The sequence below is a fragment of the Trichechus manatus genome, unplaced genomic scaffold (assembly GCF_000243295.1).
Source record: "Trichechus manatus latirostris isolate Lorelei unplaced genomic scaffold, TriManLat1.0 scaffold00185, whole genome shotgun sequence".
Classification (NCBI taxonomy): domain Eukaryota; kingdom Metazoa; phylum Chordata; class Mammalia; order Sirenia; family Trichechidae; genus Trichechus; species Trichechus manatus.
In genome coordinates, this window is record NW_004444121.1 from 3,986,782 (window position 1) to 4,012,661 (window position 25,880).

At 56.1% G+C, this 25,880-nt stretch overlaps 3 protein-coding genes across 6 annotated transcripts in view; 1 reads left to right on the forward strand and 2 right to left on the reverse strand.

Moving 5' to 3' along the window:
* Positions 1-1,334, reverse strand: part of PYCR3 (pyrroline-5-carboxylate reductase 3) — a 3,536-nt gene extending 2,202 nt beyond the window's left edge. For both annotated transcript variants that reach the window (XM_023741638.1, XM_004387379.2), the window contains exons 1-2: positions 1,241-1,334; positions 247-311 (exon numbers count right to left, since the gene is read on the reverse strand). In XM_023741638.1, coding sequence (XP_023597406.1) covers positions 247-311; positions 1,241-1,334 — 159 coding nt within the window. The remainder of the gene's footprint in view (positions 1-246; positions 312-1,240) is intronic.
* Positions 1,335-3,066: 1,732 nt separating this feature from the next.
* On the reverse strand, positions 3,067-7,885 carry GFUS (GDP-L-fucose synthase). 2 transcript variants are annotated; one of them, XM_004387377.2, is made up of 11 exons: positions 7,802-7,885; positions 6,716-6,872; positions 6,364-6,478; positions 5,456-5,584; positions 5,101-5,174; positions 4,737-4,870; positions 4,537-4,601; positions 4,083-4,149; positions 3,871-3,950; positions 3,625-3,724; positions 3,067-3,355 (listed from the first exon to the last, which is right to left on the reverse strand). In XM_004387377.2, the coding sequence occupies exons 2-11, from the start codon at positions 6,859-6,861 to the stop codon at positions 3,300-3,302; spliced, it is 966 nt and encodes a 321-aa protein (XP_004387434.1). In that variant the 5' UTR covers positions 6,862-6,872; positions 7,802-7,885; the 3' UTR covers positions 3,067-3,299. The 2 variants fall into 2 exon arrangements, with proteins under 2 accessions (XP_004387434.1, XP_023597405.1); XM_023741637.1 differs by having other exon boundaries at positions 7,796-7,852.
* Positions 7,886-17,157: 9,272 nt separating this feature from the next.
* Positions 17,158-25,880, forward strand: part of ZNF623 (zinc finger protein 623) — a 17,309-nt gene continuing 8,586 nt past the window's right edge. The window contains exon 1 of one of the 2 annotated variants that reach the window (XM_012558795.2): positions 17,158-17,275. The gene's annotated coding sequence lies outside the window, so the exon portion shown is untranslated. Of the gene's footprint in view, positions 17,276-17,506; positions 17,568-25,880 lie in introns of those variants that run through there. The other variant, XM_023741631.1, reaches the window with a different exon arrangement.

Here is a 25,880-nt window from a genome sequence, read left to right on the forward strand (position 1 = left end):
ACACACACACACACACACACACACACACACACACACACACACACACACACACACACACACACACCCTTTACCCTGTCCTGGTCTCTGACCCCCACTTTCCCAGCCCAGTGGACAGTCCTCAAGTTTCAGCTGAATAAGCAGCACTTCCTGGCCCTGGGAAGCATCTGAGGAACAGGAGCCAAGAAGCACCCATCTGGACCCCGTGAGAGGAGCCCCACTCTGCACAGAGCCTGGCCCACAGCTCACCTGGAAGCGGCAGAGGTTCCTGTTGCTCGGTGCGCTGGCCAGCACATTCTGAGCTTCCACCTTTCCTGCAGAGAGGGGCAAAGGCAGAGAGGCAGTAAGGAGGGAGGCGCAGGAGGAAGAAGAGGAGGACCAGCCTGGCCTGCCCCTTATTGGAGGGTCTCTCCCTGGTCCCCAGCTGGCCTGACTGCGCAGTAACCCAAAGCATCCAGTGGGCATGCTCCGTCCACCTGGGGTGGGGCAATCTAACCCATTCGATTGTACTGGGCAAGCACTGCTACCTGCCTGCTGCTGCTGGACACTGAAGGGTGGGTGCAAAGATGAAGCACACCCAGAGCTGGTCTCCTCCCCTGAGGGTGCATGAGATCTCTGGGACTCTTACCTCCGGGGAAGGAAGGCTGTCTGGAGCACTTAGGCTCTTGAGCAAGTAGCCCCAGGAGCCGCCCTAGGAAACTGCCCCAGGTATGAGGGTGTGGCGAGGTGGCTGCGGAGACAGATGACATCCAAGGAAGGCCCAATGGGGCCACGCTGCCTCTGGACAGGGACAGTATGTGCTGGGCTGTCCAAGCAGAGGCTACCAAGGCTGTCCACTTGGTAGAAATCATCTGCTTTTGTGGGGCACGGGGCTGGGAGACGGGGTGAGACTTCTGGATGGCTAACCATGAGAGGCAGGTGAGGCTACCGACCTCACAGCCTTCATCTGAGACTTCACTCAGTTTTCCAATCTGGCGTGTATTTTACACACAGCGCACGTCCCAATCCGGACCGGCCCCATTGCAAGCGCTCAACAGCCACGCGTGGCTCGCGGCTACCTCTGCCTTTCCACGCACCCGCCTGCTGCGCTCTCAGGGAGGAACGAGCGTTTCCTGGGACCCAGGGTGCGAGTCCGCCTAGAGCTCGGCACCCGCCCTATCCCAGTGGAGGGTCATCCCGCCGGCGGCCCTCCGCCCCCAGGAGACGCAGGCTGAAGACCCTGCGCTACGCGGCCGGCGCCCACCTGCTCGGACGAGGCCTCGCGCGATGGCCTCCGCCATGCGACCTGCGCCCACGAAGCCAACGCGCCACGGGGCCAGACCCTCTGCCGCCGCCATCTCGCCGCCCAGGTCGAGCCCGCCCCCACGCCTCTGTCCCACCAATGGGCCATACCGCCCCGTCCCTTTCTTCGTCGATTGGCTGCTGGGATCCCCCGCTCCGCCCCCTTCCTTCCCGTCTCCCTGTCCGCCCTCTTCGGGGCGGCAAAGCAGTGGGCCCCGCCCCCTCGTTGCTCACTGGTCCGAAAAGCGTGGATCGGCCTAGTCCCGCCCCTCACCGCCCACTGAACAAAAAAACCCAAACCCGTTTCCGTCAAGTCGATTCCGACCCATAGCGACCCTGTGGGACACAGTAGAACTGCCCCATGGGGTTTCCAAGGAGCGGCTGGTGGATTTGAACTGCCGACCTTCTGGTTAGCAGCCAAGCTCTTAACCACTGCGCCACCAGCGTTTCCCACCGCCCATAGGCTGAGAGAAATCACTGCCGGGCGACCAGGCGTTCCGGGGCGGGGCGTGCCGGCGGGGGCGGGGCCGGGCGCCGCCAGGGGCTGGGAAAGCCTGGCGGCGCCCGGGTGGCAAAGGGAACGGCGGACTGAACACCTGGTCCTCTGCAGCGGGCGACGGGGCGCCGCGGCAGGACTCGGGCGTGTGCGAGTGGAGTTCAGTGCGTGTGTGCAGGGGTCAGCGGCCAGAGTGGAGGGGGGCCAATCCAAGCCCCCAGAGGCCTGTCTCCCGGAGGGAGCACATGACGGTGCTCCTCGCGAGGGGACTGCAGAACCCTAAGGCCACTGATCGCCGCCCGGCATTTGAGCTTTCAGGAGGGAGCTCTTGCGCTGCCAAGTGTCTGCCCTGGTGAATGCCGGTCTGGATTAGACGGATTTCTCTGGGTGGGGGCAGCCTTTTCCGAATGCCTGTTGTCAGTTTGGAACCTGAGTGGTAGGGTGGGGTTCCCTCGCCTGGAGCCATTTCTCTGTATTGAAGCTCCTAGACCAGCCCCATTCTGGTGTCTGTGGGTTCCCCAGGAGCTGCAGGGAGGAGGCGTGAGAGGCCACAGTGAGGCTGGGCCTCTAGGGGAGGACTGGCCAGGAGCTGGTGAACTCTAGAGTGGCAGGACCTCCTGTGCTTAAGGCGTGGATCCTCCTGCTCGTCCTGGAGCAGACGGTGGTGCTTGGCAGGCCTGGGGGCCATCCAGAGACTGACTGGGTAAGGTCCTAATTGAGAGGTGACCACTCAATCACCACCCACACCCGATTTATACGTTGTGTCCCCGGGTGGCCTGCCCAAATTCAGACTAGCCCCTTCTCACAAAGTCCTCAGGGCTGAGGTCTGAGAGAGCCCCAGCTGGGCTCAGGCTAGCCAGGCCTGCACACGGCCACGTGTGGAGATAGCAGGCTGTGGCCAAGGTCAGGTGCGTCTCCAATGCGCCCTCCCGCCAAGCCCAGCAGGCACTGCCTGGAAACATGCCCCGCCCTCGCTTCCTCCTCAGAGGACTCTGCAGTCGTCTTTCCCAGTCCATGCCTGTCTGCCCCGCAGCGGCTCCGTGCACTTCCCCCGCCTGCCTGCTGCCCACTGCACACACAACCTCCACCTTTCCATCTAGATCCAGTTGGCCCCTGTCCCCAGGCAGGCCCAGGCTGACCCTCAGCAGCTCTCAGCGGCTGAGCAGTGAGCAGGGAGCTGGGGCCTGCGGGCTGGGGGAGGCTGCGCCTGCGGCGTGGGGGACTGCTGGCACAGAGCTGTGAAAACAAAATGTACTTTATTGCTCCCAGGCAATGGGACAGCAATGTCAGAAGTAGAGAGACCGGGATGCAGGAACCAGTGTGAAGGAGCGAGGTACCAGGCCCTGGCCAGGCCTTGGTTTCCCTGAGGATGGACATGAACGGATGGTCTCCCTGGACAGGTGCCAGGAGCTGGCCATCGGGGGTGGCATGTGAGCTCGCGTTGCCGGGCAGGCCCTTGGCTCCTGGCAGGGTGGCGGTCACCACCGGGCCTGGGGAGGAGCCAGTGCTGCTCCGCCCACCTGCGTCACTTCCGGGCCTGCTCGTAGTTGTCGGTGAACCAAGTGCAAGTCTCCTTTACGGCTGTCGGGTGGTAGGTGACGGAGGCGGGGTGACCCCTACTGGAGGAGGTGGGAGGGTGGGGGGGGCCCAGGGACATCATGGGAGTCACCCCTCCCAGCCTCGGGGTCCCTGCCTCCCCGGCTCTGACCAAGTGCCCCAAGGTCCAAGCTCTGAGGATGCCTAGCCCCTGACACATCAGGAAGCCGAGGCGTGGGGAGGGCGGGGGCTGGGAGATGCGGAAGGATGGGGGCCTTGACCGACAGCGCACCCCCGCCAGGGCGGGGCCTCACCCTGCTTGAAGGGCGTGAACTGACAGTCTGGCAGGTAGGTCCGCAGCTTGCCGTTACTGGCAGTCTTCTTAAACTGCCCGTCCGACTTGGTTGTATCAAACTGGGCGTCTGGTCAAGGCCACAGGGGAAGGCGCCCCCATCCCCACCCTCCTCCACCTCTGCCCCTTGAGCCACCAGGCACTGGTTGCCTCCTCTCCCCCCAGGCAGACCCCGCCCCCCCACCGCGCCACCTCCCCCACAGGATACGATGACCTCCCCGTGGAAGTCCATAGCTTCTGCCACAGCCTCGGCCGCCTCCTTGATGGACACCTCCTCCTCCTCGCCCACTGCAGGAGCGGGGGCGCCAAAGGCCAGCTCAGCCCCTCAGCTTGGGCAGGGATGCCTGCCCACCCCCCCCCACCTCGCCCCTCACCGGGTTCTGGGGGGGCAGGGCTGCGGCGGGGCGGGCCGAGCGGCACCTGACAGGATGACGGGCTCCACCTCGCTGTACTCGCGGAGGACCCACAGGAAGAGCCGGGCCAGGTCCTAGGCGCCGGGCAGGCGAGGTCAGAGCCCCAGCTGGAGGCCCGCTGGAGGCAGCGTTTCCAAACGCCCCCGCCGAGGAGCCCACACTGCCCCCCTGCTCCCGCTGGGTGGCCCTCGGCCAGCTCCGACGCCACCGGCCGGGCCTTTTCTCTGCCTGGACTCAGAGCTGCACCCTCAACGCCCGGGGCCTACGGGGACCCAGCGACGACCAGAGGTGGCTCCTCCTGCACCCGTGACCCCACATCCCTGGCTCACTCGTGCCAGGCCCACCCCCAGCCCCACCACGGGGAGACAGGAAGCGTGGGGGGCGTGTTAGCTGGCCGAGGGCAGCGGGGCAGGGCCGCGCAGGGCATTCGGTGAGAGCTGTGCCCGCCCCCACACACGAACCAGTGAGTAGATGAACTGCCTCCGCGGCTTCCCCGTGCCCCACACCGTCAGCGCGGAGCCGCTGCCTGCAGATGTGGGAGGGGCGGGTGTCAGCAGGGCCACTGTGCCCGACGCTCCCACTACCACCACCCCCAAGTCCCCGGGACCCCATCCTCATGTAAACCGCATCTGCATGGGCACACTGGTCAGCCAGCACTCACTCTTGGCCAGGTGCACCTTGTGGATGAGGCCGGGCAGCACGTGGCCGTCCTCGATGTTGAAGTTGTCATGGGGCCCGAAGACATTGGTGGGGATGACTGCGGTGAAGGTTCGGCCGTACTGCTGGAAGTAGGCCCTGCGGAGACAAAGCAGGCTACTCCCTCCCCCGTCCTGGGACAGCCCACAGCACCCCACCCGCCCCTGGCCTCCTACAGACAGAAAACAGACCAACAAGGAGGGGGAAACGAGGCAGCAGAGGGGAGTCCCTGTGCCGGGGAGTCCCACCCAGCCTGTCCCGTCCAATCCTGGGGCCCCCGAGAGCCTTCCGCCCCCACGCAGGTCTCAGGAGGGCGGGCACCAGAGAACCTGTTCTGCACGTCGATCATCCTCTTGGCATACGAGTAGCCAAAATTGCTGCTGTGGGGGGGGCCGTTGTGGATCTAGGGGAGCAGGGTATGCCCTGAGGCTGCACAGCTTCTCCGGCTGCTGGTCCAACCCAGCCCGAAGGCTAGCTCTACTTCCCCGCCGGCCCTCAGGTCGGGCCCCACCCCTGCTCTACTTCCCCGCCGGCCCTCAGGTCGGGCCCCACCCCTGCTCTACTTCCCAGCCCCGCCCACAGGGCAGGCCCCAGCCCCTCCTACAGGTCAGTCCCCGCCGCTTTAAAGCTAACACTACTTCCCGGTCTGAGGTTGGCACAACGTCCCAGGCCCCACCCCCTCACCATGGTCTCATCAATGGGGTAGGTGGTCTTGTCAGGGAAGATGCAGGTGGACAGGCAGGAAACCACCTTGCGAGCGCCCACCTCGAAGGCCGCGTGCAGGACGTTGTCATTGATGTGCACGTTATTCCTCTGCAGGGGCAGGGTGGGCTCAGCCCTTCCACACAGCACCCCAGGCCTCACGAGCTCCCCCAGGGGACACCCTGGCCCACAGACGGGTAGTACCTGAGCCTGTGCATCCCAACTCCTCCCCAGGACAAGGCAAAGCCTCCTCCCCCACCGGGTGGTTCATTCTTACATAGCCTGGCCCACACCCATCTCCGCTCAGGGCGGGGGCCCACCTGAAGGTGCTGCAGAGAGCAAGCAGGTAGTGGAAGGAGGGGCCATTGGGCCCTGGGGTAGGGGTGGGGCTCCTACTGCAGGGGAGACGGGGCCCCTCCCCCCACCCAGAGGCGCCCACTCCAGGCCCTTTGGCCCAGTCACAGTGCGGCCTTGGCCAGCCTACACCTCCCTGTCCACCTCTACCTCTGCCATCGGATAGTCAATAGCCAGGGCATTTGGACTGTCTGGAAGAGAGGGGAGAGGTGGTGGCCAGAGGCCTGTTGGGAAGGCAGAGACAGGGGAAGGGCAGGGCTCTGGGGCACACGGGCCCCTGGGCAGTATCTGGTCTGAGCCTCGCTGAGGCCAGATGCCCAGAGACAGGTGGGGCCGACTCTCAGGCCCATCTGCCACCCCTCAGCCCACAGCACTGGGGCCCTCAGGGGCTACCCCATCAGGGCTGTGCCAAGCCCTAATCCTCAGGAATTTTTGGGGGTGCACCAGGAACCTGTACACCTGGGAAGCCAGCCAGGGAATTCTCAGAAGCCCGGGCCTCTGGCCCTCAGTGCCCATTGGGGTGCCTCCTCACTCACCCAGAAGTCCAAATTGTACTTGATGTTCCGGAACAGGCCCCCCACCATTGCGGCGAGATGGATGACATGCGTGGGCCGGACCTTCTCAAACAGGGCCCGTGTCTGTGCCGCGTCCCTAGGGGAGCCAGGCTGTCAGGAGTTGCTTGGAGGCTGATGGGAACTAGCAGCCCAGGGTCGGGGCACAGGGGCAAGAGCAGGGCCAGGCCTGATGGGGGTGGTGGGTCTGATCTGCCAGCAGGGAGGGTGGCGGAGTCCAGTGCCTGGCTGGTGTGAGAATGTGGGCCACCAGGCTGGCTGGGCTCTTGTCTGGAGAAGACCTGGGGGTGGGGTGCTTACGGACGGGCTCACTCACGTGAGATCAGCATCCTTGGAGGAGACAAACATCCAGTCCTCTCCAGGCAGGCCTGCCCCATCTGCCACCACCTTCTGGATGGCTCTGCCGACCAGCCCAGAGCCCCCTGTCACTAGAATCCGCATGGAGCCCCCGGGCTCTCCCATGTCTGCCGCACCTGTAGGGCCCAACAGTGTGAGGTGGGAGCCATCATGCTCCCATCCACCTGAGGCCACTCCCTGACACGCTCGGACTGGGGTCCCTGTCCTTAACACTGGGCTCCACAGCAATCACGCAGGGGCTGTCCCTGAGCTCCCTGAGGCAGCTAGCATGGGTGAGGCCCTCAGGGAGGGGGGAAGGTCCACACAGAGCCAGCTAAGCCCATCTCCCCCTCCTCTCAGCCCTGTTCCCCAGAAAGCCCTGCCAGGCTCCACCTACCCACCCGACCCACGACCCGCACTCGGCCCGGGAAAGGGTACATTCTGCTCCCCGTAAAGCTCACAACAGGGGCGGCAGAGAACCTCGGGGCTAGGGGTTCCTAGCGAAGATCACCAGGGCTGCTCCCGGCCAAAGCCCATATGCTCCAGCAAGAGAAGGGGTAGCGCCTGTGTTTGCAACCCCGTGCCCACCCGCAGCCGGTCGGCCCGGGAATACCCTCGCGAGCCTTGTTCCTCCCGGGCGAGTCGCGCTCAGTACTGGACAGGCCTCGGGGAGCCGCCTGCCCTCGAGGACCCTGTCCCGGAAGGCGGCTATCTGCTCGGGCCCGCCCAGAACCCCGTCCCGTCCCATCTACCTGGCCCCAGCTGCCAGCCCCGTAGGGAGAAGGCCCTGTCCAGAGATCCCGGTGTTCCTAGCAGCCTAGCCAGAGGCCGGCGGGGAGGCCCCACTGCGGGCCAGGTTGGAATTCTGCCACGCCTAGAGCCCCCCTACCACGTCCACCGGCCCCCTGCCATTCCCTCGGCCCCCTCGAGGCTCCCTGGCCTCCACTGCGCACCCAGGGCCCAGCCGCCGACCCGCTCTGCCACGCCCCCCGGGAGGGGGTCTCCTCTGCGCCCCTTGTAGTTTCACCTGCCCTCAGCCGCACCTGCCCCGGGCACCTACACCTACTTCCGGCGCCGGGAGCGTCTCCGGCCACGTCTCCAGCCACGCGCCCGGCCAGGTAGGGGGTGCAGGACGGGGACGGGCCACCTCCCGCGGCACTCTGGGAAATGGAGTCCTTGAGGAGCGGCCGACTGCCTCCCGTGCGCTCCTGGGAAATGTAGTCCAGGCCGCCCAGCAGCATGGGAAATGTAGTTCTCACCCGGTGTCCGTCGTCGGGGTGGGTGCTTTCTGGGGCGGCGGAGAGCTGGGTCCGCAGCTCCGAGGCCGCGACCACCCTGACCCACCCGGGCCCCGAGCGTGAGGCTCTGATGGGGAGGGTGGGGACATGGGCAGCACCACTCAACTCTGGAGATCAGCATCAATCAGTCTCCTACCCCGGTATAACAAAGCTTCCATCTGCCGCTGGCGGCTCTGCTCATTTGGGTCAGACTTGTTGAGCTCTTCTGGGCTGCCTCGCTCATGCATCTGCCAGCAGAAGGCCTAGGATGAGACCCATTCGGTGGCTGGCTGGTGGCCGCTGTGGGCAGGAGTGTGGGCGCATGGCGCAAGCAAGTTTCCGAGAGCAAGTAGGAGCGTGCGAATCTCTTGAGGCCAGGAACCCATAAGGTTGCTGCTGCCATGTTCTACTGACAAAGCAAGTAACAAAGCCCGACCCACAGGGTGGAGAAATAAGCCGTGTATCTTGATGGGAGGAGCTGCAATGGGCCTAGATATGGGGTCTGGGGCGGGAGAGGGCGGAACTGTCGTTAGGTGCCCTGGAGTCAAAGCGACCCTATGTACGACGGAATGAAATACTGCCGGGTCTTGTGCCATCCTCACAGTTATTGTTATGCTTGACCCCACTATTGCAGCCACTGTGTCACTCTATCTCATTCAGGGTCTTTCTCTTTTTCTACGACCCTCTACCTTACCAAGCACGATGTCCTTCTCCAGGGACTGGATCCTCCTAATAACAGGTCCAAAGTATGTGAGAGGATGTCTCACCATCTTTTCTTCTAATGAGCATTCTGGCTGTACTTCTTCCAAAACAGATTTGTTTGTTCTTCTGGCACTTCATGGTATATTCAATATTCTTCGCCAATACCATAATTCAAAGGCATCAATTCTTTTTTGGTCTTCCTTATTCATTGTCCAGCTTTCACATGCATGTAGTCATACTGAAAACACCATGGCTTGGGTCAGGCACACCTTAGTCCTTAGAGTGACATCTTTGTTTTTTTAACACTTTGAAGAGATCTTTTGCACATATTTGCCCAATGCAATGCGTTGTTTGATTTCTTGACTGCTGCTTCATGGGCCTTGATTATCAATGCATCTTAATTGCATGTTTGATCAATTTCAGACTGTAGAAGTTGGTAAAAATCTTCAATCTCTTCATCTTTGGCCTTAGTGGTTGGTGCGTAAATTTGAATAATAGTCGTATTAACTGGTCTTCCTTGTAGGCGTATGGATATTATCCTGTCACTGACAGTGTTGTACTTCAGGATAGCTCTTGAAATGGTCTTTTTGACGATGAATGCGATACCATTCCTCTTCAATTTGTCATTCCCAGTATAGTAGACCATATGATTGTTTGGTTCAAAATGGCCCAAACCAGTCCATTTCAGCTCATTAATGCCGAGGACATGAATGTTTATGTGTTCCATTGCATTTTTGATGACTTGCAATTTTCCTAGATTCATACTTAGTACATTCCATGTTCCAATTATTAGTGGATGTTTGCAGCTGTTTCTTCTCATTTTGAGTCATGACACATCAGCAAATGAAGGTCTGGAAAGCTTGATTCCATCTATGTCATTAAGGTTGACTCTACTTTGAGGAGGCAGCTCTTCCCCAGTTGTCTTTTGAGTGCCTTCCAACCTGAGGGGCTCATCTTCTGGCACTATATCAGACAATGTTCTGCTGCTATTCATAAGGTTTTCACTGGCCAATTTTTTCAGAAGTAGACTGCCAGGTCCTTCTTCCTAGACTTGTAACCTGACCCTAATAATGCTAGTAAACTTCCCTTAGTCCTTAAACTAGCCCAAGCTGGATTTGGCCCACACCACATGCGCAGAAGGGCCAGCTGTGACCACTAATTGACCTCAACAGAGGATGCAGCAACAGGAGGAACGAATCAGAAGGAAAATCATCACCTGGACCCTATTTTGAAGCGAGAGGTCTGGCAAGAACCATTTCATTTCCTGTTTCCTGGCTGCCTTCTAGAGTTTTCCCTCCCAAGAACACCTGTGTGGCTGCCATCTTGCTGCCCGAATCACATACAAGCCCTGCCTACCCATAGCTCGGGGAGCCGGATCTGAGGAACTTCCTCCAGCTCCTTGCTCTGCGCATTGCAATAAAGTTACTTTCTCTTTCTCAGAGACTGCTGTCCAGATAATTGGCAAGTCTGAGGGCACCCGACAAGGACCCACCTTTCCAGGTTCTTTAACAGTCTGTCTTAGTCTGGAAGCTCAGCTGAAACCTGTCCACCAAGGGTGACCCTGCTGGTATTTGAAATACCAGTGGCAAAGCTTCCAGCATCACAGCAATACGCAAGCCACCACAGCATGACAAACTGATAGACATGTGGTGGAAAAAATATATCTACAAAACATTTGCCAATAAAAGATGTTTTACACGTATAATTCAGTGACGTTGATTACGTTCATCTTGTGCAACCAGCACCAGTACCTGTTGTCGCATTTCCCATCACCATTAACAGATACCCCGTGCCTCCTAGACCATGAGCACAGTTGGGGCCCTTTCCGTAACCAGGCTACCATAGAGGGCCTTTGCCAAACTAGGCAAAGCTGCCCTTTTGTGAATCGGCGGAGGAGGAGCGGACCCACAAAATCAGGGTGCGGAGCTGAGCAGCCTCCTCCAGGAGAGGTGGCTGTGGGGGCTTGGTTAACAGGGAGCAGGGTTTCCAGAAGGGGCCATTCACTCATGCCATAAACCTATGTTGAGACTAAATGAGGAGTGCACTCTGCAGGAGGTGGGGAGTGAGGTTCCAGCAAGACGGAGGAGGAGGAGGTTGTGGTCAGGGAGGCTCCCTGTGGGGCTGTTCTCCCCCTCCACTCCTTGCCCTCTCCTAAACATGGAGTCTCCCAAGATTCTGCCCATAAATATACATGGTCTACTTCACCCCTTTCACTAATTCAGTCAACGTCATGAGCCCCGAGTACATGCCAGCATGCCTCTGCATTGTAACTGTCCTTACCTCCTGTGAGTTAGGCAGCCTCACGCCCCTTGTACAGATGAGCAAACTGAAGCTCAGAGACAGGAGACGACGTCCCAAAGTCACCCAGCTAGTAAGTGGCAGAGCTGCGACGGGTACCCTGGTGTTCTGGATGGAATTGTGTCCCCAAAAAGTCATGCCGAAGTTCTAATCCCTGTCCCTGTGGCTATCACACTGTTTGGAAATAAGGGTTTTCTTTCGTTATGCTAACGAGGTCATACCCAAGTAGGGTGGGTCACTACTGGAGCCCCCAGACTTCTGGAAGCTGTTTTTCAGTGGAGAGTAGGTCTCGCCTTGCTCCAGGAGCCCAGAGGCCTGCACAGGAGCTCTCATTTGGAGCTCATTAGAGACTCCATAATCCAGATGCTCACTGGCCACAGGGCTAGAGCAGTGTGGACCACAGCCTGGGCCTGTGACTGAGCCTCTCACATTCTGGGCCCAACAAACTGACCAGCTGTATTCCCAAAGATAGAATATATTGCCTCCCAAGCCCAGAGAGGCCCGCCAGGATGGTGCCACTTGCTTCGTGGTAGGAGAAAGGTGTCCCTTACTCAAGAGGGATGTCCTGGCCTGCCCAGACCATTGCACCTCTAAAACGTCACTGAATCTCCCACCTTTGCCACACATGGCTTCATAGGGCACCCAGGCTATTTACCGGCATGCTCATCACATCCAGTTAGGAACATTCTGTCCACATGTCAGACCAGCACAATGTTCTGCAGGACGTTCAGATGATCACAGTCCCGACAAACCACAGGGCACAGGCAGGCTGTTAGCCTAGAGGGAAGACAGTGACGTGTACCGCTGTCTTTGCTTTGTAAAGGAGAACTGCTTTTGTGGTTACGAGCTTGGCTGCTAACTAAAAGGTCAGCAGTTCAAATCCACCAGCTGCTCCTTGGAAACCCTGTGGGGCAGTTCTACTTTGTCCTATAGGGTCACTATGAGTCGGAATTAACTTGATGGCAATGGGTTTAGGGCTTTTTTTGGTTTTAGTGGCTAAGGAGAGCCCTGGTGGTGCAGTGGTTAAGCACTCAGCTGCTAAACAAAAGGTCGGCGGTTTGAACCCACCAGCCGCTCCATGGGAGAAAAGACCTGGCGATCTGCTCCTGTAGAGATTCCAAACCAAACCCAAACCCACTGCTGTCGAGCGGATTCTGACTCGTACAGAGACCCTAGAAAACTGTATGGGGAGGTTCTACTCCCGCTGTGAGTTGGAATCCACTCGATGGCGCACAACAAGAGTCCCTGGGTAGTGCAAACGGTCAAGCGCTCACCTACTAGCCAAAAGGTTGGTAGTTCCAACCCACGCAGAGGCACCTCGAAAGAAAGGCCTGGCGATCTGCTTCCGAAAGGTCACAGCCTGAATATGCTATGGAGCAGCTCTATCTGATACACACGGGGTCGCCATGGGTCGGAATCAACTTGACGGCTACTGTTTGTTTTTGTTTTTGGTTTGTGTGGTTGACTTACATGGCTTCCTGAGCGTGTGCCCACACTCAGCATGAGGGGAACGAAAGGGGACCCTACTGGACAGATTCCTCGGATTTTCTGGTGGATCTGGGGAAGGGTGAGGAGAGGATGCTGGTTTTACTCTGTGATTCTTCCTCACATCACCTCAATTTTCCTTTTCTCCCCGTCTGACCCAGTGGTCCCAGGACCATGGTTGTGACTGTGAGTGACAGAAGCAGGGATGATGTGAAATGGTAGCAAGAGTGTCATCAGAACCTGTTTAACTTCAGGGGAACAAGGCAAATCAAGATCGGCCCAAGGCTGATCCCTTTGAGGTGGAGGTCAGACATACCTTCACTCTCCAACCTGTTACCAGCTTGGACCCAGCTGTTCTCTCCACGGCACTGTCTACTTCTCTGCTGGGTTCGCAGTCTGTTGCGATGGCCACACAGAACTCACAGACCATACTTACAGGTAAGTGGTTTATTAAGGAACAGGGTACAACTCAGGATCAAGAAGCCTGTGGGCAAAGTCTCCCTTTTTCAGTGCAGGACCGCTCTCTCAGCTCCTCTTGACCAAGCAGGTCTTCTCTCAGCCCCCTGAGAACAGGCTCCTCTTTGTCCTGCTATCTGTCACCACCAGACTGTGCCACAGGACACCTTCCAGGCTCTGCCACTGGGCCTCTTCTGGGCCTGTTGCTGTCTTCAGTGTTACAGCTGTTGACCCCTGTTACAGCTCTTCTAGAAGATTCCTTGCCTCCTCTCTCTCTCTCTGCTTCTTCTCTCTTCCTTCTGCTTCTCTTCTTGCTGCTTTCTGTCTGAAAAACCTCTGTGGGGTTGGCTGCCTATATACACAATTCCCTGTCAGTTTCAAGGCATGGCCCCTCCCAGTGAGGAGCCACAAACTGACCAATTCCCTCTTGGTAGACCACAGACACTTCATTTGCATAGTAGGCTACAGTAACTTCATTCTCAAGGCCTATTGACCAATCCCTGCAAGCTGCACACCAATCACAGGGCAGGCTGCAGCCCAGGGCTAGACAAAAAGTATCAAACCAAGTTGTTTACAGCTTACCCAGGAAATGTCAATCCACCTGGACAAAAATATCAAGCCCTCTGGGGTGGAAAACTAGGGCAAAGGTAGCTCCTCAGGGCCTAGGGGAAAACCTTTCAAGCTGTTTTTTCCAAAGAACCAAGGTGAAAGGGCACATAGAGGGATGCACTTCACCACAGATGGTTCCTAAACAAGAAAGTGAAGCTGAAGGTGAGTGGACAGAGGGGGAGGCCCTGGCTGGCTGCATGAAGCCACCTCCAACACCTAGTGTGATAGTTTTCAACGTTCTTGTATACAGAACAGTCATACTCTGCAAGCTTACTCTTGACAGAGCAGCCAGCTGAAAAGTTTAAAGAAAGGGCACACTCTTAGAGCTCTCCTGTTGCCTGGCTGACGGAAAATGTCAGCACACACTGATGTCAAGGGAACAAGCGAGGCCTTTGGGGCCTCAAAACCCTAGGGGCTCAGCTGTCTCAGAGGAGAGAACCCCCAGCCCCTTCCAATAAGCTAGCCCTGAAAATCAGGCACTGGAACGGGATGATGACCGGAACTCTGTGACCCGTGGGCTCCCGTCCACAGACCACAGATCTGTGTCATGTGCCGGACGCCATTTAGCCTTTCTGAGTCTCAAAGGCGTTTAGAAACCACCTATGTTGCAAATAAAGACGAAGACACCAATCGTAAAAGTAAACTGTGGATACACTTGAAAAGAGTAACTTTCAAAGTGTAAATGTGTCCAGGGAAGTGCCACCCCAGGGAAGATCCGGGACGCTCTACCAAGGAAGGTAGGGAAGCCCAGGGTGAACTGTCCAGCTCGCTGGGAGGATCCGGACACACACATGTTTGATAATCGGCACAGAAAGCCAGCCTGGATACTGGTCATGAAGCCCCCTGGTGCTGGTCTTATTGTGGGGGATACGGTGGACTCCATGGCAGAGCAAGGGGAAGAGGCCTGGGGCTGGGGCGTGTGATGAACGAAGGTGCAGACCCCTGCAGGGGGCACTCAGCCACCGGGGCCCAGGGCCATCTGCCCTGTGGACGTCAGCCAGCCTGGTGTCAGCCACACCTGGGCTTGAGCAATGAGCCCCTGGGCCGAATAGCCTGACAGCAGAGAACACACACAGCCTCCCTCTCACCAAGGCTGGTGCAGCTGTGACAGCTCCTGAGCGCCCGGCCTTTCTATCAGGAGCAGACAGCGAGCCCTCAACGTGGAGCTGCCTGCAGGGAGGCAGACCAGTGCCTGTGGGCAGTTCACGAACCCGACCTTCCACCCTGGCAGGGACAGTGATGTTAGACTACAATGACAACAACTCCAGATGCAGGTTTTCCTTCCCTGCCACAGCACCTGTGCTGGCACCACTGTCCAGGGCCCACCGATCACTGCTGTAGACCAGGGGTCCCATTTTATAGCGAATGAGTGACGCAGTGCTGCAGGACCTTGCGATCCACCTGCCGCCATACATGCATCTGTGAAGTAGCCAGCCCCACGACATTGTACAGGCCAGCATTCCCGGCAGGCCCAGGGTGTGGCCCTCACCTGTGTGTACATGTCAAGTCAACAGCTGCTAATGGGGTGGTGTCCCCGACAGCTAGTGGACAAGGGTCCAGACACGGTCACTCCTCGTGATCTGCTTGCAGCAGATTTGCTTCCTGATCCTGGAACCTTTGCCTCTGCAAGAAACCGAAGCTGCACATCCTGCCAAACCTAAAACACCTAGATGAGGCCCCTTGCAGAGACACCTGCCATCTCAGGCTGGGGTCCCCAGAGAAGCAAAGCCAGTGAAGTGTATGCATGCATTCATAAACATATACACACAGAGAGAAATTTATATCAAGGAAACGGCTTTCGTGGTTGTAGAGGCTGGAAAGTCCCAAGTCCATGGGTCAGGCTGGAGGCTTTTCCTGACTCACCAAGCTGCAGGGGCTGGCAAAGCCAAGATTGGTAGGTCAAACAGCACATCTCTGCCTCACAGGCTGCAGAGGCTGATGAATCCCAAGATGGGCAGGTAAGCCACTAGCTCAAGTCCTAAGAACCAGAGGTCAGGTGAACAGGAGCCAGCTGCAGGATCCAGAATGAGCAAAAACCAACGAGATTTGCTAGAAAGTCCACATACATTGGATGTAGGTCACACCCCCAATGAAACTCCCTTTCAACTGATTGGCTGCTCATAGCAGATCTCATCACGGAGGTGATTACATTATAGCACATCTCATGGAGGTGTTTACATCATTACATAGCTGCCAAACTACGTCATAATGACTAAACCACTGAGAATCATGCCGCAGCCAAGTTGACACCCAACCTTAACCATCACAACCTGCCAACCTTTGCTTTGAGGCAAGGCTATCCAGTAGAACTTTCCCTGCAGATGCAAACATTCTGTATCTGTGCTGCCCAATATGGTAGCCACAAGCCACATGTAGCCGCTGAGCACTTGAAATGTGGTTAGTGCAACTGAAATACTGAATTGTACGTTTTATTAGTTTAAATTCAAATTGCCACACACGGCCAGTGGCTCCCGTGTAGGAACCCCCTGAGATTCCGAGTCCCCTCTCCAGTCCGTTACGTCCTTTACAAGGAGCAAGGTGAGGGGAAGCTGGAGTCAGCGCACTGGGATGGAGAGGGACAGAGTAGAAAGTTCACTGCCGAGCGAGAAAATAGTGCCGGGTGCCACACAACCAGGGAACACACAGACTCTGGGGCAGGTGGCTGGAAATATCTGGAAGGTCTAACCTGCAAGCCCAGTCATGAAACAAGAGCAGCAATCCTATCTTTAGAACGTAGAGGCCTGCAGACCCTAAAGCCAGGCTGACCTGAAGTAGGGACCCTTGTAGACCAGATGTCTCTGGTCGTCACCTTCATCATGCATTTCCCCTCGCTCCTACCCCAGGCGCGCCCTCTTCTGCCCAGCAAATGTGTCTGCACCTTCCATATACAAGGCGCTAGAGGTGCCAGGACGCAGGGGCGAGCTCCGGGTCCTCTGGGCAGCTGGCCACGATCAAATGCCCACAGGCTCAGCACTGACCGCGCCTCTGTGGATTTTCTTGTCCATGCCCATTTCCTTGTCTTCTAGTGACACTCCCAATTTGGGAGACGTACGCAGGCAATGCATCCATATGTATCATTACCTTTGAGAACCACTTTTGTCACTGGGCTTAACGCCTCTCCGAGTTGTGGCGGGCATCAGTAGTTTGTTCATGGTTTTGTTTTGAATATCTGTATTTACAGTTCACCGGAAATTGAATTCTTTGCAACTCTTTAATATTTAGGAGAAAAACATGCTTAGAGGTATGCAGCTTTTCCACGGTCGTCTGGGGGCTGTAGGAGGAGCAAATTTTGAAGACTTGTATTCTATTGAACTTCCCAGGGGTCTTCCCCTTCCCCCCATCCTCTGAGGACGATTCTCCGCGCCGACTTGGCCTCCGCTGTTAGCTCGCTGCACACTGGGGCGTCCGCTCCTCTTTCTCGGGCGCGTCCTTCTTGGCCCTACGGGGCGGACACCCTCTAGCGGCCTTTCCCGCGGGGACTCCCAAGATCCCCGTACCCAAGGCCGGAACTCCACACCACCGAGAGGAGGCCGGCCTCCGGCTGTCCTAGAGCGGCACCGGAGGTTCCCGGGGCGGGGCCTGGCGCACTTCCGGCCTTGGCGCGCGGGTGGACTGCGGGCTTTGTCGGTGAGGCTGCTGGGCCGGCGGCCGGCGTCTCTCGTCGCGGGGCCCGCGGGGCCGGGCCCGCGCCGTCTCTTGCCGCTGGGCGCCGGGTGAGTGGCGCGTTCCGATCCGGGTGCGGGCAGCGCTTTGGCCCCGGGCCCCGGTGGCCTCAGGTCTGGCGGCCGGGCAGGGACAGAGTCCGCCGAGAGGGCCGGGAGGCGCGGGCGTCTGCGGGCGCCGCAGTTGGGCTCGGCCCGCGGCCGCCCCGCGTGGGTGTCCAGGACCTGGGCCTCGTGAGCCATCTGCCTACCAGCAGTCACGGCCGTGCCCCTGAGGCGTCTCTCTCCAGGGAGCCCCGTCTGGGATCCGATCCTGGGGTGTCTCCCCCAGGAACTTCATGGGGTAAATACCTAGTTCTGTTCTCTCGGTGCTTTTCCCTATGACCTCCGTCCCTTTTCCTGGTTCCCAGGGGCTACACACCCAAGCCCTAGAGCTTCTAGCTTAAACTTCTGTGCTGGAATTCCAAGGCCGTATGAGCCTCTTTGAGGTGGCCTGCCCCAGGTGGTTTTTTTTTTTTGGTGAGGTGGGAGGATTAGGTGTGAGCATCGCTGCCATTCACTGTAGCCCTGCTTCCTCTGCTTAGAGCCCGAGGGATGTCCCCAAATGATGCTGAGAAAATGGCTGAGATGTGGAGCGACACCTTTTGATGTGCTGGGGTGGAGAGGGAGCAACCCCGCTTGCCAATGTGATAAACAGAATTTACTCCAAAGCATCCCAGACTTGGGCCTGCGGCGGAATCCCCAGATGGGGAGAGGTGGGCTGGCTGCGTTGTCCTCGCTCTTTCCTGAGGCCCCTTTCCCCTGGAGAGGTCTTTGTGCCATGTCGGGACCGCTGTCAGGGACCTGGGGAGCCACAGAGAGAGGCAGGCTTCGAGCTCGGCAGTCTGTCTGCACACAGTGTATCATCACCCTGCCGTTCGCTTGGGTGCTTTTTCCCCGAGGCCCAGACCCGATGAATGAGAGAAGTCACTGTCTTTTGCTCACCGAGGATCCGAGTGATGCTCATCTTTCCTATGCCTTCCCTTGCTTCTTATCCACAGAGATGGGACTTTTGTCCCTATTATAAATGCAACAGTCTAACAGTGTCTTGATACTGCCATTAATCACAGCGTCCCTCTTAGGGGAGACGTTGGGGGGATGGGGTTGCTCCATTTCTCCGCAAGTCCGTAAACATGGCTCCAGCCCCTCCTGGAGTTACAGTGATGAGTTCTTGCCCACCTGGAAGGGGCCTGGAGGTGATAACAGAGAGAGGGCAGAGCTGAGAAGGCTGAAGCTCCATTCATTCATTCAACTGATGCTGCATACTTACCAGGTGCCCGGGAGGGAGGCAGACACAGGCCTGGCCCTGGCGGAGGAAACCTTCTGCTGGGTGCTGCAGATGGTTAGAGTGCTGGGCTGCTAACCGAAAGGACTGAAGCTTGAGTCCACCCAGAGGTGCCTTGGAAGAGAGGCCTGGCAATCTGCCTGTGAAAAACCAACCATTGAAAACCTTGTGGAGCACAGTTCTATTCTGACACACATGGGGTTGTCGTGAGTTGGAATGGACCTGACAGCAGCTGGTATGGTGTGGTGCAGAGGGACACAAGGCAGGGCTAGAGCAGGTTCAGGATCTTCTCCTCATCGCAGGCCTGGCAGCTACTCCAGGACAGCTCGGCTGTTGAAGGTGAGAGGCCCGGGCTGTGTAGATCTCACTGTCAACCTGAAGCTGCCACGTCTGTCTCATTGTCATTTAGGCCCAAGGCTTTGTCCACCCTACAGCTCCCCTGACCCAGGTGCAGTTCCAAACAAAGAAGGCGTTTGTCCGTGGGGACCATGGTTGTTCTCAGACTGGCCCTGGATTCACCAGGCACCTCACAGGGAGTCAGAATAAACAAAACACAGGTACACACGTGTGCGTGTCGTATAGTGAGGAGTGCTGTAAAGAAGTGGAGCACAGCAAGGAGGCGGAGACTGATAGTGACTGCTGCTTTAGAGAGGGTAGTCAGGAGAGCACTCTAGAAAGAACAGTAAGTGCAAAGGCCCTGAGGTGGGAGAGTGCGTGATGGCCAGGGAATGGCTGGAGTGAAGTGAGTGAGGGGAGGGTGGTAGGAGGTGACGCTGAGGAGGCTGGAGGGGTCTAGGTCTAGCATTTTGGAAGTGACAGGAAGCCATTGGAAGGTCCTGGATCAGCTCAGATCCCAGATCCCCCAAGCTGCTTCTGTATTCTGTAGACCATGGTGTTTGTGCAGGCTGCCTGGGAGAACTGTTCCCTGCTCAGGCTATAAATTCTGGGTCCTTTTCTGGGGCGGTGCTGCCAGGAGGCAGAGTAGGTGCCCTCTGACAGCAGGAGCAGGAGAGGTCTTTCGGTGCTCGATGGGCAGGGGCCGGGGGGGATTTGGGATTGTTCATTCCAGAAAGATGTACCGGGACCCTCTCGTGATACCAGCTTGAGAGTAGTTCTCTTTCTGATGGAGGGAGGCAGTAATCAGATCAAGACGAGCCTCAAACGTCACTCTCAGAAGTTGGGATTTGTCCTTTAGCCCTTAGAGGTATGGATGAGTCTTACACAAAGGGAGACCGAGTCAGATTGTTTAGAGATAGTGCTTTGACAGTCACGCTGTAGAATGAACAGGTAAAATAACGCTGGGAGACCAGTTAGAGATTGTCTGGGATTGCCTGTGCTTAGGAGAGGGGAGGAGGAGGTGGAAGGAGGGGCTGGGGCGGTGGTTGACCCCCAGCAGAGTGGTGCCACTGAGTGGTTTCCTGGAATCACTGAGCATGTCCAGTGCGGCCTGGGGTCGGGGACTTGTCAGGAAGGGAGGAGCTCCTTGTCCTTTGGGTGGAGCCCTGAGAGTTGGCGGCCTTCACTGGTTCCCAAGAAAGACCAGGTCTGGGTCCTTCTGGTTGCCTGGATGCCTCCTGAGCCTCCTGGGTGGACGGTTGTGAGGAAGAAAATGAGTACAGCACCTTGCTGGCATCTGCACACAGTCTCAGCCCCTCGTGACTGCAGTGGCACCCAGGTTAATGGCAGCCCTGTCTCAGGGTGGGTGCAGAGGCCCTGGTTTCCGAGTGGCTGTGGGCGCTTCTTACTCAGGGCGGTCCTGCTGCTCCTCGTTATGTCCCCAGGGCGGTCCTGCTGCTCCTCGTTATGCCCGCGGGGATGCTCAATACATCTTCCCACTGCCTGTCCGTAGGTGTAGGTGGAGAGCACAGACGGTGACCTGGCTAGCCCGGGAGCCCAAGGCCACATCCCTTTGCCAATACAGACACTAAAGCTGAGCTTCCGGGGTCTGAGCTGGGGCGTACGTCCCTCTCTACCCCAGACCCATGCTCGGCTGCTCACAGGGTACCCGCTCCCAGGACTGTTTCCTGCTTTGTTTCCTGTCTCGCTCTCAAGATCAGCTGTGTTTTGTGTTATATGAATTATATATACAGTTATATGTATGCATATACACGGTTATAATCATATATACACAGTTATATATAGTTGTGCAATTGTATGTTACATTTTATCTTGCAAATCCTGTGTGCTTGTAACAGTAGCCTGGTCCTTGTTAGCCCAGCCCCGCATGTTGCGGAACCAGAGGAGCCTGGCCTGGTTTTACTCCCTTTTGTTCATTTTATTCAGCTTTTTTTAAATGAAGAAGTAATCAATTTGATTTTGCCTGAGTTCACAGAAGAAAAAGAAGCTAAGCAGAAACTGAAGGATTGCTGATTTTCAGATAAATGTTTCTTCAAAGCAAGATATATTCAATTTAAAAAATTTTCTGAAGTTAAAAAAAAATATGGAAACCTTTTAAGAGACTGAGGTTGATATTCACACACGTTTGGATGTAACCTGTTTCCGGGTAATATAAGAGTCATTTTAAAAATAAAAATCAGAAGTTATTACTGAGTTCCGAAACAGAAAACTAACATCCTACTCCCCCCCCCTTTTTTTTTTGGTTTTAACAAAGAGAAGTTTATTTCCTCACAATCAAAGTAGGCTGAAAGTCCAAATTCAGGGTGTCAGCCCCAGGGGAAGTCTTTTTCTCTCTGTCGGCCTTCTTCTCTTCAGTGTTCCCCCAGACTAGGAGCTTCTCTGCACAGGGACCCCGGTCCAAAGGATGCGCTCTGCTCCCGGCACTGCTTTCTTGATGGTATGAGGTCCCCAATTCTCTGCTTACTTCCCTTTCCTTTTATCTCTTGAGAGAGAAAAGGTGGTGCAGGCCACACCCCAGGGAAACTCCCTTTACATAGGATCAGGGATGTGACGTGGGTAAGGGTGATGTGACAATCCTACCATAATCCTCTTGAAAATAAAACTACAATCACAAAATGGAGGCCAACCACACAATTCTGGGAATCATGGCCCAGACAAATTGATACATTTTTGGGGGGACATAATTCAAACCATGACCTTCCACCCTTTGAGCCCCCAAAAATCACATCCTTGCAACATGGAAAACATATTCACCCCATCATATCATAGTAAAAGTCTTAACTCCATGTCCAAAATCCAAAAATTTCTCTTCATCTGTGAAATCTAGAATACAAGTTATTTGCTTCCAAAGGTACAATGGCAGAACAGGCACAAGCTAGACATTTCCATTACAAATGGGAGAAACTAGAGGGAAAGAAGTGATAACAGGCACCAAGCAAGTCAGCAGAACACATTACATTAACCCTCAGGGCTTTGAAAATAATCCTCTGTTCTCTGAGACAATTTACAGAATGGCCCTGCCCTCCAGACTCTAGGTATTGGCCACAGTCTCTGGATTTTGAGTGGAGGCCCCTCGGCCCTGGGCTTCAGCTCTGCCTTCCAGGCCCACTGGGACAGCAACTCTGCTCCCTCGGCTTTAGGTGCACCATTCTCCTAGTCCATCTGAGTGACAACTCCACCCTTAGAAGCACCAGAGGCCATGGCTCCACACTGTGAAACCCCTGAGGTCATGGCCGTACCTTTTGACACTCAGGTGGCTCGGCTTCTTGTGTCCCTTGTCTCCTTGTCTCGTCAGCTTCTGTTTCCTGTGGCCTCTTGGCCCTCAGGCCTCACACCCGCAGCTGCCCTGCTGGGGCAAGTGTTCCAAAGCTCTGTAGCTCCACCGATAAATGCCCAGAGGCACCCTACTCTGCCAGAAAGCCTCCTGCACACAGGCACTCAGCTCACTCTCTCCGTGGGTCAGCTCCAGTGCCGTCTCGCGCTGGTCTCCTGGTTCTGCTGCTGTAGGTTCTGTGCTGCTGCTGGTCCTCTGTCACTGCCGCATGTCTATCCATTCACAGTTTTAAAACCGCGTCCACATTTTAGGTATCTGTTAGAGCAGCTCCCCACTCTTTCGGAACCAAATTCTGTCTTAGTCATCTAGTGCCGCTATAACAGAAATACCACAAGTGGATGGTTTTAACAAAGAGAAGTTTATTTTCTCACAGTCAAAGGCTAAAAGTCCAAATTCAGGGCATCAGCTTCAGGGAAAGGCTTTCTCTCTCTCGGCCTTCTTCTCTTCAGTGTTCCCCCCGGACTAGGAGCTTCTCGGTGCAGGGACCCTGGTCCAAAGGACATGCTTTGCTCCTGGCACTGCTTTCTTGATGGTATGAGGTCCCCTACCCCTTTTTTTAATAAAGAAAAAGAACAAAGTTTAAAATAGTGAAACCTGCGAGAGCCGGAACTCAACAGGACTGCCTTGTTTTCCGGGTCTCGCCACTTTTCCGCCTTGACAGGGTGCAGTCTGACCACTTTTCTGTCGCTTGTTTTAGTGGAAAACGTCTGCATTTTTCTTCTCTGACAGGTTTCTGCCTTACAGTTTCTGGTTTTCGCACCCTTTACATACAGAGTTATTTTCATAACATGGGTCCCAGCTGATTTCTAAGCAGATTATTCTGTAAAAGTGACAGATGGCACTTAAGGGAAAAAGTCTTCACGGTTGGGATGTGGGCTGTGGGAGCAGACAGGCCGGGGTTTGTCTTGTCTCTGCCACTTCTGATCTAGTGACTGTAGAAATTCTCTCCTGGTCTCCATTTCCCCATCTGCAAAGCAGAGTAAGTCGTAGAAATAATAGCTGCTCCTGAGGTCACTGGGCGGATTGAATGAGATAAGCTACTGAGTGGCTCCATGCTGTGCCTGGCTGGGCTGAGGGGCCCCCCATGCAATAGGTCTGAACCAGTTGAGTCAGAGGACTAAGGCATGTGAAATGCAAAATGTCACTTTATTCCTGGTAAAGGCCAGGTTGGAGCAAGATTGGACTTCCTCAGGCTGGATGGCAGCCAGACAGGCTTACCTGTCAGTGCTGGGCATACCAGTGGTCACAGGCCTCTCCCCCAGTCTGCCCCCGTGCAGTCCGCGGCCTGGGGAGCAGAGCAATTGCCTGGGAGGACAGCTGGCTCCAGGAGAGGGACAGAGGCCAGCTGTGCACAGCCAGTCCTTCTCCCAGGCGTGCCGTCCTGCCAATACATGTGCCTCTTGGATTGGAGGAAGGGGGACAAGAGGCCAGAACACTTCAGGGAGGTCCCTCCTCATGGAAGCAGATAGGGAGGAACACTCCCTGCAGCCCCTTGCACAGTAGCTACTCAGGAAGCATTGGCTCTGACGCCAGCAGCATCCAATCCAGGCACGTCTGCACGTACCTGCACGCCCTGGGGTTAGGGGCTGCCCGGGACACGCGAGGAGTGGGGAGGTGTTCCACGTGAATAGGTATGGTGTTCCGTTCTTATTTCTGAAAATTGTGTGTACGTAAGTAAACGTGCACATATGATTGTATAAGAAAAGGTTCAATTGATGTGTTTAAATTAACCAGTTAACTGGTTATCTGTTGAATTGCCAGGGATTTTCATTTTTTATATTTTACATTTATCATTTGAAATATTTTTACAATGTGCATCCTACATTTAATTGACTCGATGGCAACAAGTTTATATTTTTAATCACTAAGAATTGAAAGGTATAATAGTAAAGATGGATGTAAAACTGAATAGCGTGACCTGATTTCATAAAATATTGGTAGAAAAAAAGACCAGACGGGAAATGCTAGCCGTGACCGTCTGAGTGGTGGGGTTAAAAGTAATTTTCTCTTCCTTTTTAAAGTTTTTCTCTATTGTCTCACTTTCTTCAGTGAGCATAATTCTATACTTTGAGAAAACAGCTCTTTCAGAGTAGTTTCTGTAAGCTGGAGAAGGATACTTTAAAAACCGAGCTAGTGGGTGTTGAGCTCTGGAAGGCATTTTCAGTGACCCCTTGGGGCCTGCTGTCAAGGCCTGCGTCCAGTGCCAGAGGGTGAGCACATGGCAAGAGGGTGCCGGCTTAGGACAGGATACTGCTGAACTAATTTCGTCCGCAAATACACGGACAGAAATTCCTTACATAGATTGGTATTGTGTTTCTTATCATTAGTTAGTGGCCTGCAGTTTGAGTTTGTTGCCGCCAGGAGCATTGCTGCTCAGCTGTGTGTTTGCATTATTTAAGATCCAGGCTGCCGCAACAGAGACTCAGAAATACAGCGTTTCAAACAAAAACCATGATGTCTCACATCACAGATCAGAGGTGGGTGGTGGCCATAGACAGGTGGGTGGTCTGCCCTCAGCATTCTCCAGGAACCCTGGCTGCTCTGCCCATCTGTGGGGCTGCCCCACTGGCATGGCTGGAGCCAGCTCAACAGCACCGTGGAGGGTGGAGAGTATGGAGGGCAAGCAGTGTCCTTTTAAAAGGTGTGCACACATCACCTCCATTCCCTTCCCATTGGCTGGATCTTAGTCACCCACCACACCTCAGTCCAGGGGACACTAGGAAATGCAGCCGTCTGTTGGGTGGCTGTGTGCCTACGGTGGCCTGGTACTGGTAGTGACAGTGAGGTTTCTGTCACTAGAAAGAACAAGGGAAGCATGAATACTGGGGACCTTTAGTCTCTGCACAGTGGACCCCCTGGCCACCCAAATGTCACGTGGACCCTCTGCCCACACAGGATGCTCAGTTGCTGCCTCTGGCCGGAGCCCAGGGTCTCTGGTGGTATGTGGCCTTCATCAGGCGCCGGTGCGGCTTCCCATGATCATTGATCTGAACTCAAGCGAGTTCTCCACATCCTGCCTCCTCTCATGCAGCTGGGGAGCAGGGCCCCTGCAGTGAGCCCTTCCACTCAGGAAAGGGAAGGAGGAAAATGCACGGCAGCCCCTGGGCCATCACAGGGATGGAGTCCTGTGGGGCAGCAGTCTCAGAGGTGCCCCAACCTAGCAGCTACTGAAGCAGAACATTCGTATGACCCAGGGGCCAGGAGTTACACTCCTGGGGATATACCCAGCCAAAATGAGGACTCATGCCCACTAACAAATACATACAGGAGTGTTTATAGCAGCTTTGTCCATAATAGCCCCAGAGTAGAAACAACCCAACTGCTCAACAGTAGAGTGGAAACATGGTTGTGGTATATTCATAAGGTGAGATACTGCACATAGTGAGAAAGAACGGACTACTGTCACGTGCAGTGGCACAGATGAGCCCCGCAGCCGGCACAGATGAGCCCCGCAGCCGGCACGGATGAGCCCCGCAGCCGGCACGGATGACCTCCGCAGCCGGCACGGATGACCTCCGCAGCCGGCACGGATGAGCCCCGCAGCCGGCACGGATGACCTCCGCAGCCGGCACGGATGAGCCCCGCAGCCGGCACGGAAGACCTCCGCAGCCCAGCACAGATGAGCCCCGCAGCCAGCACAG

Bases quoted from the DNA above. Each gene is read 5' to 3' on its own strand.
- GFUS (XM_004387377.2), bottom strand. From the start codon at position 6,861: ATGGGAGAGCCCGGGGGCTCCATGCGGATTCTAGTGACAGGGGGCTCT. The intron at 5,585-6,363 runs GTGAGTGAGGAG...CTGCCCCTGCAG, and splicing joins AGTACAATTTGGACTTCTGG to AGGAATAACGTGCACATCAA. The intron at 4,602-4,736 runs GTGAGTGCTGGC...CCACATCTGCAG, and splicing joins CAAGGTGCACCTGGCCAAGA to GCAGCGGCTCCGCGCTGACG.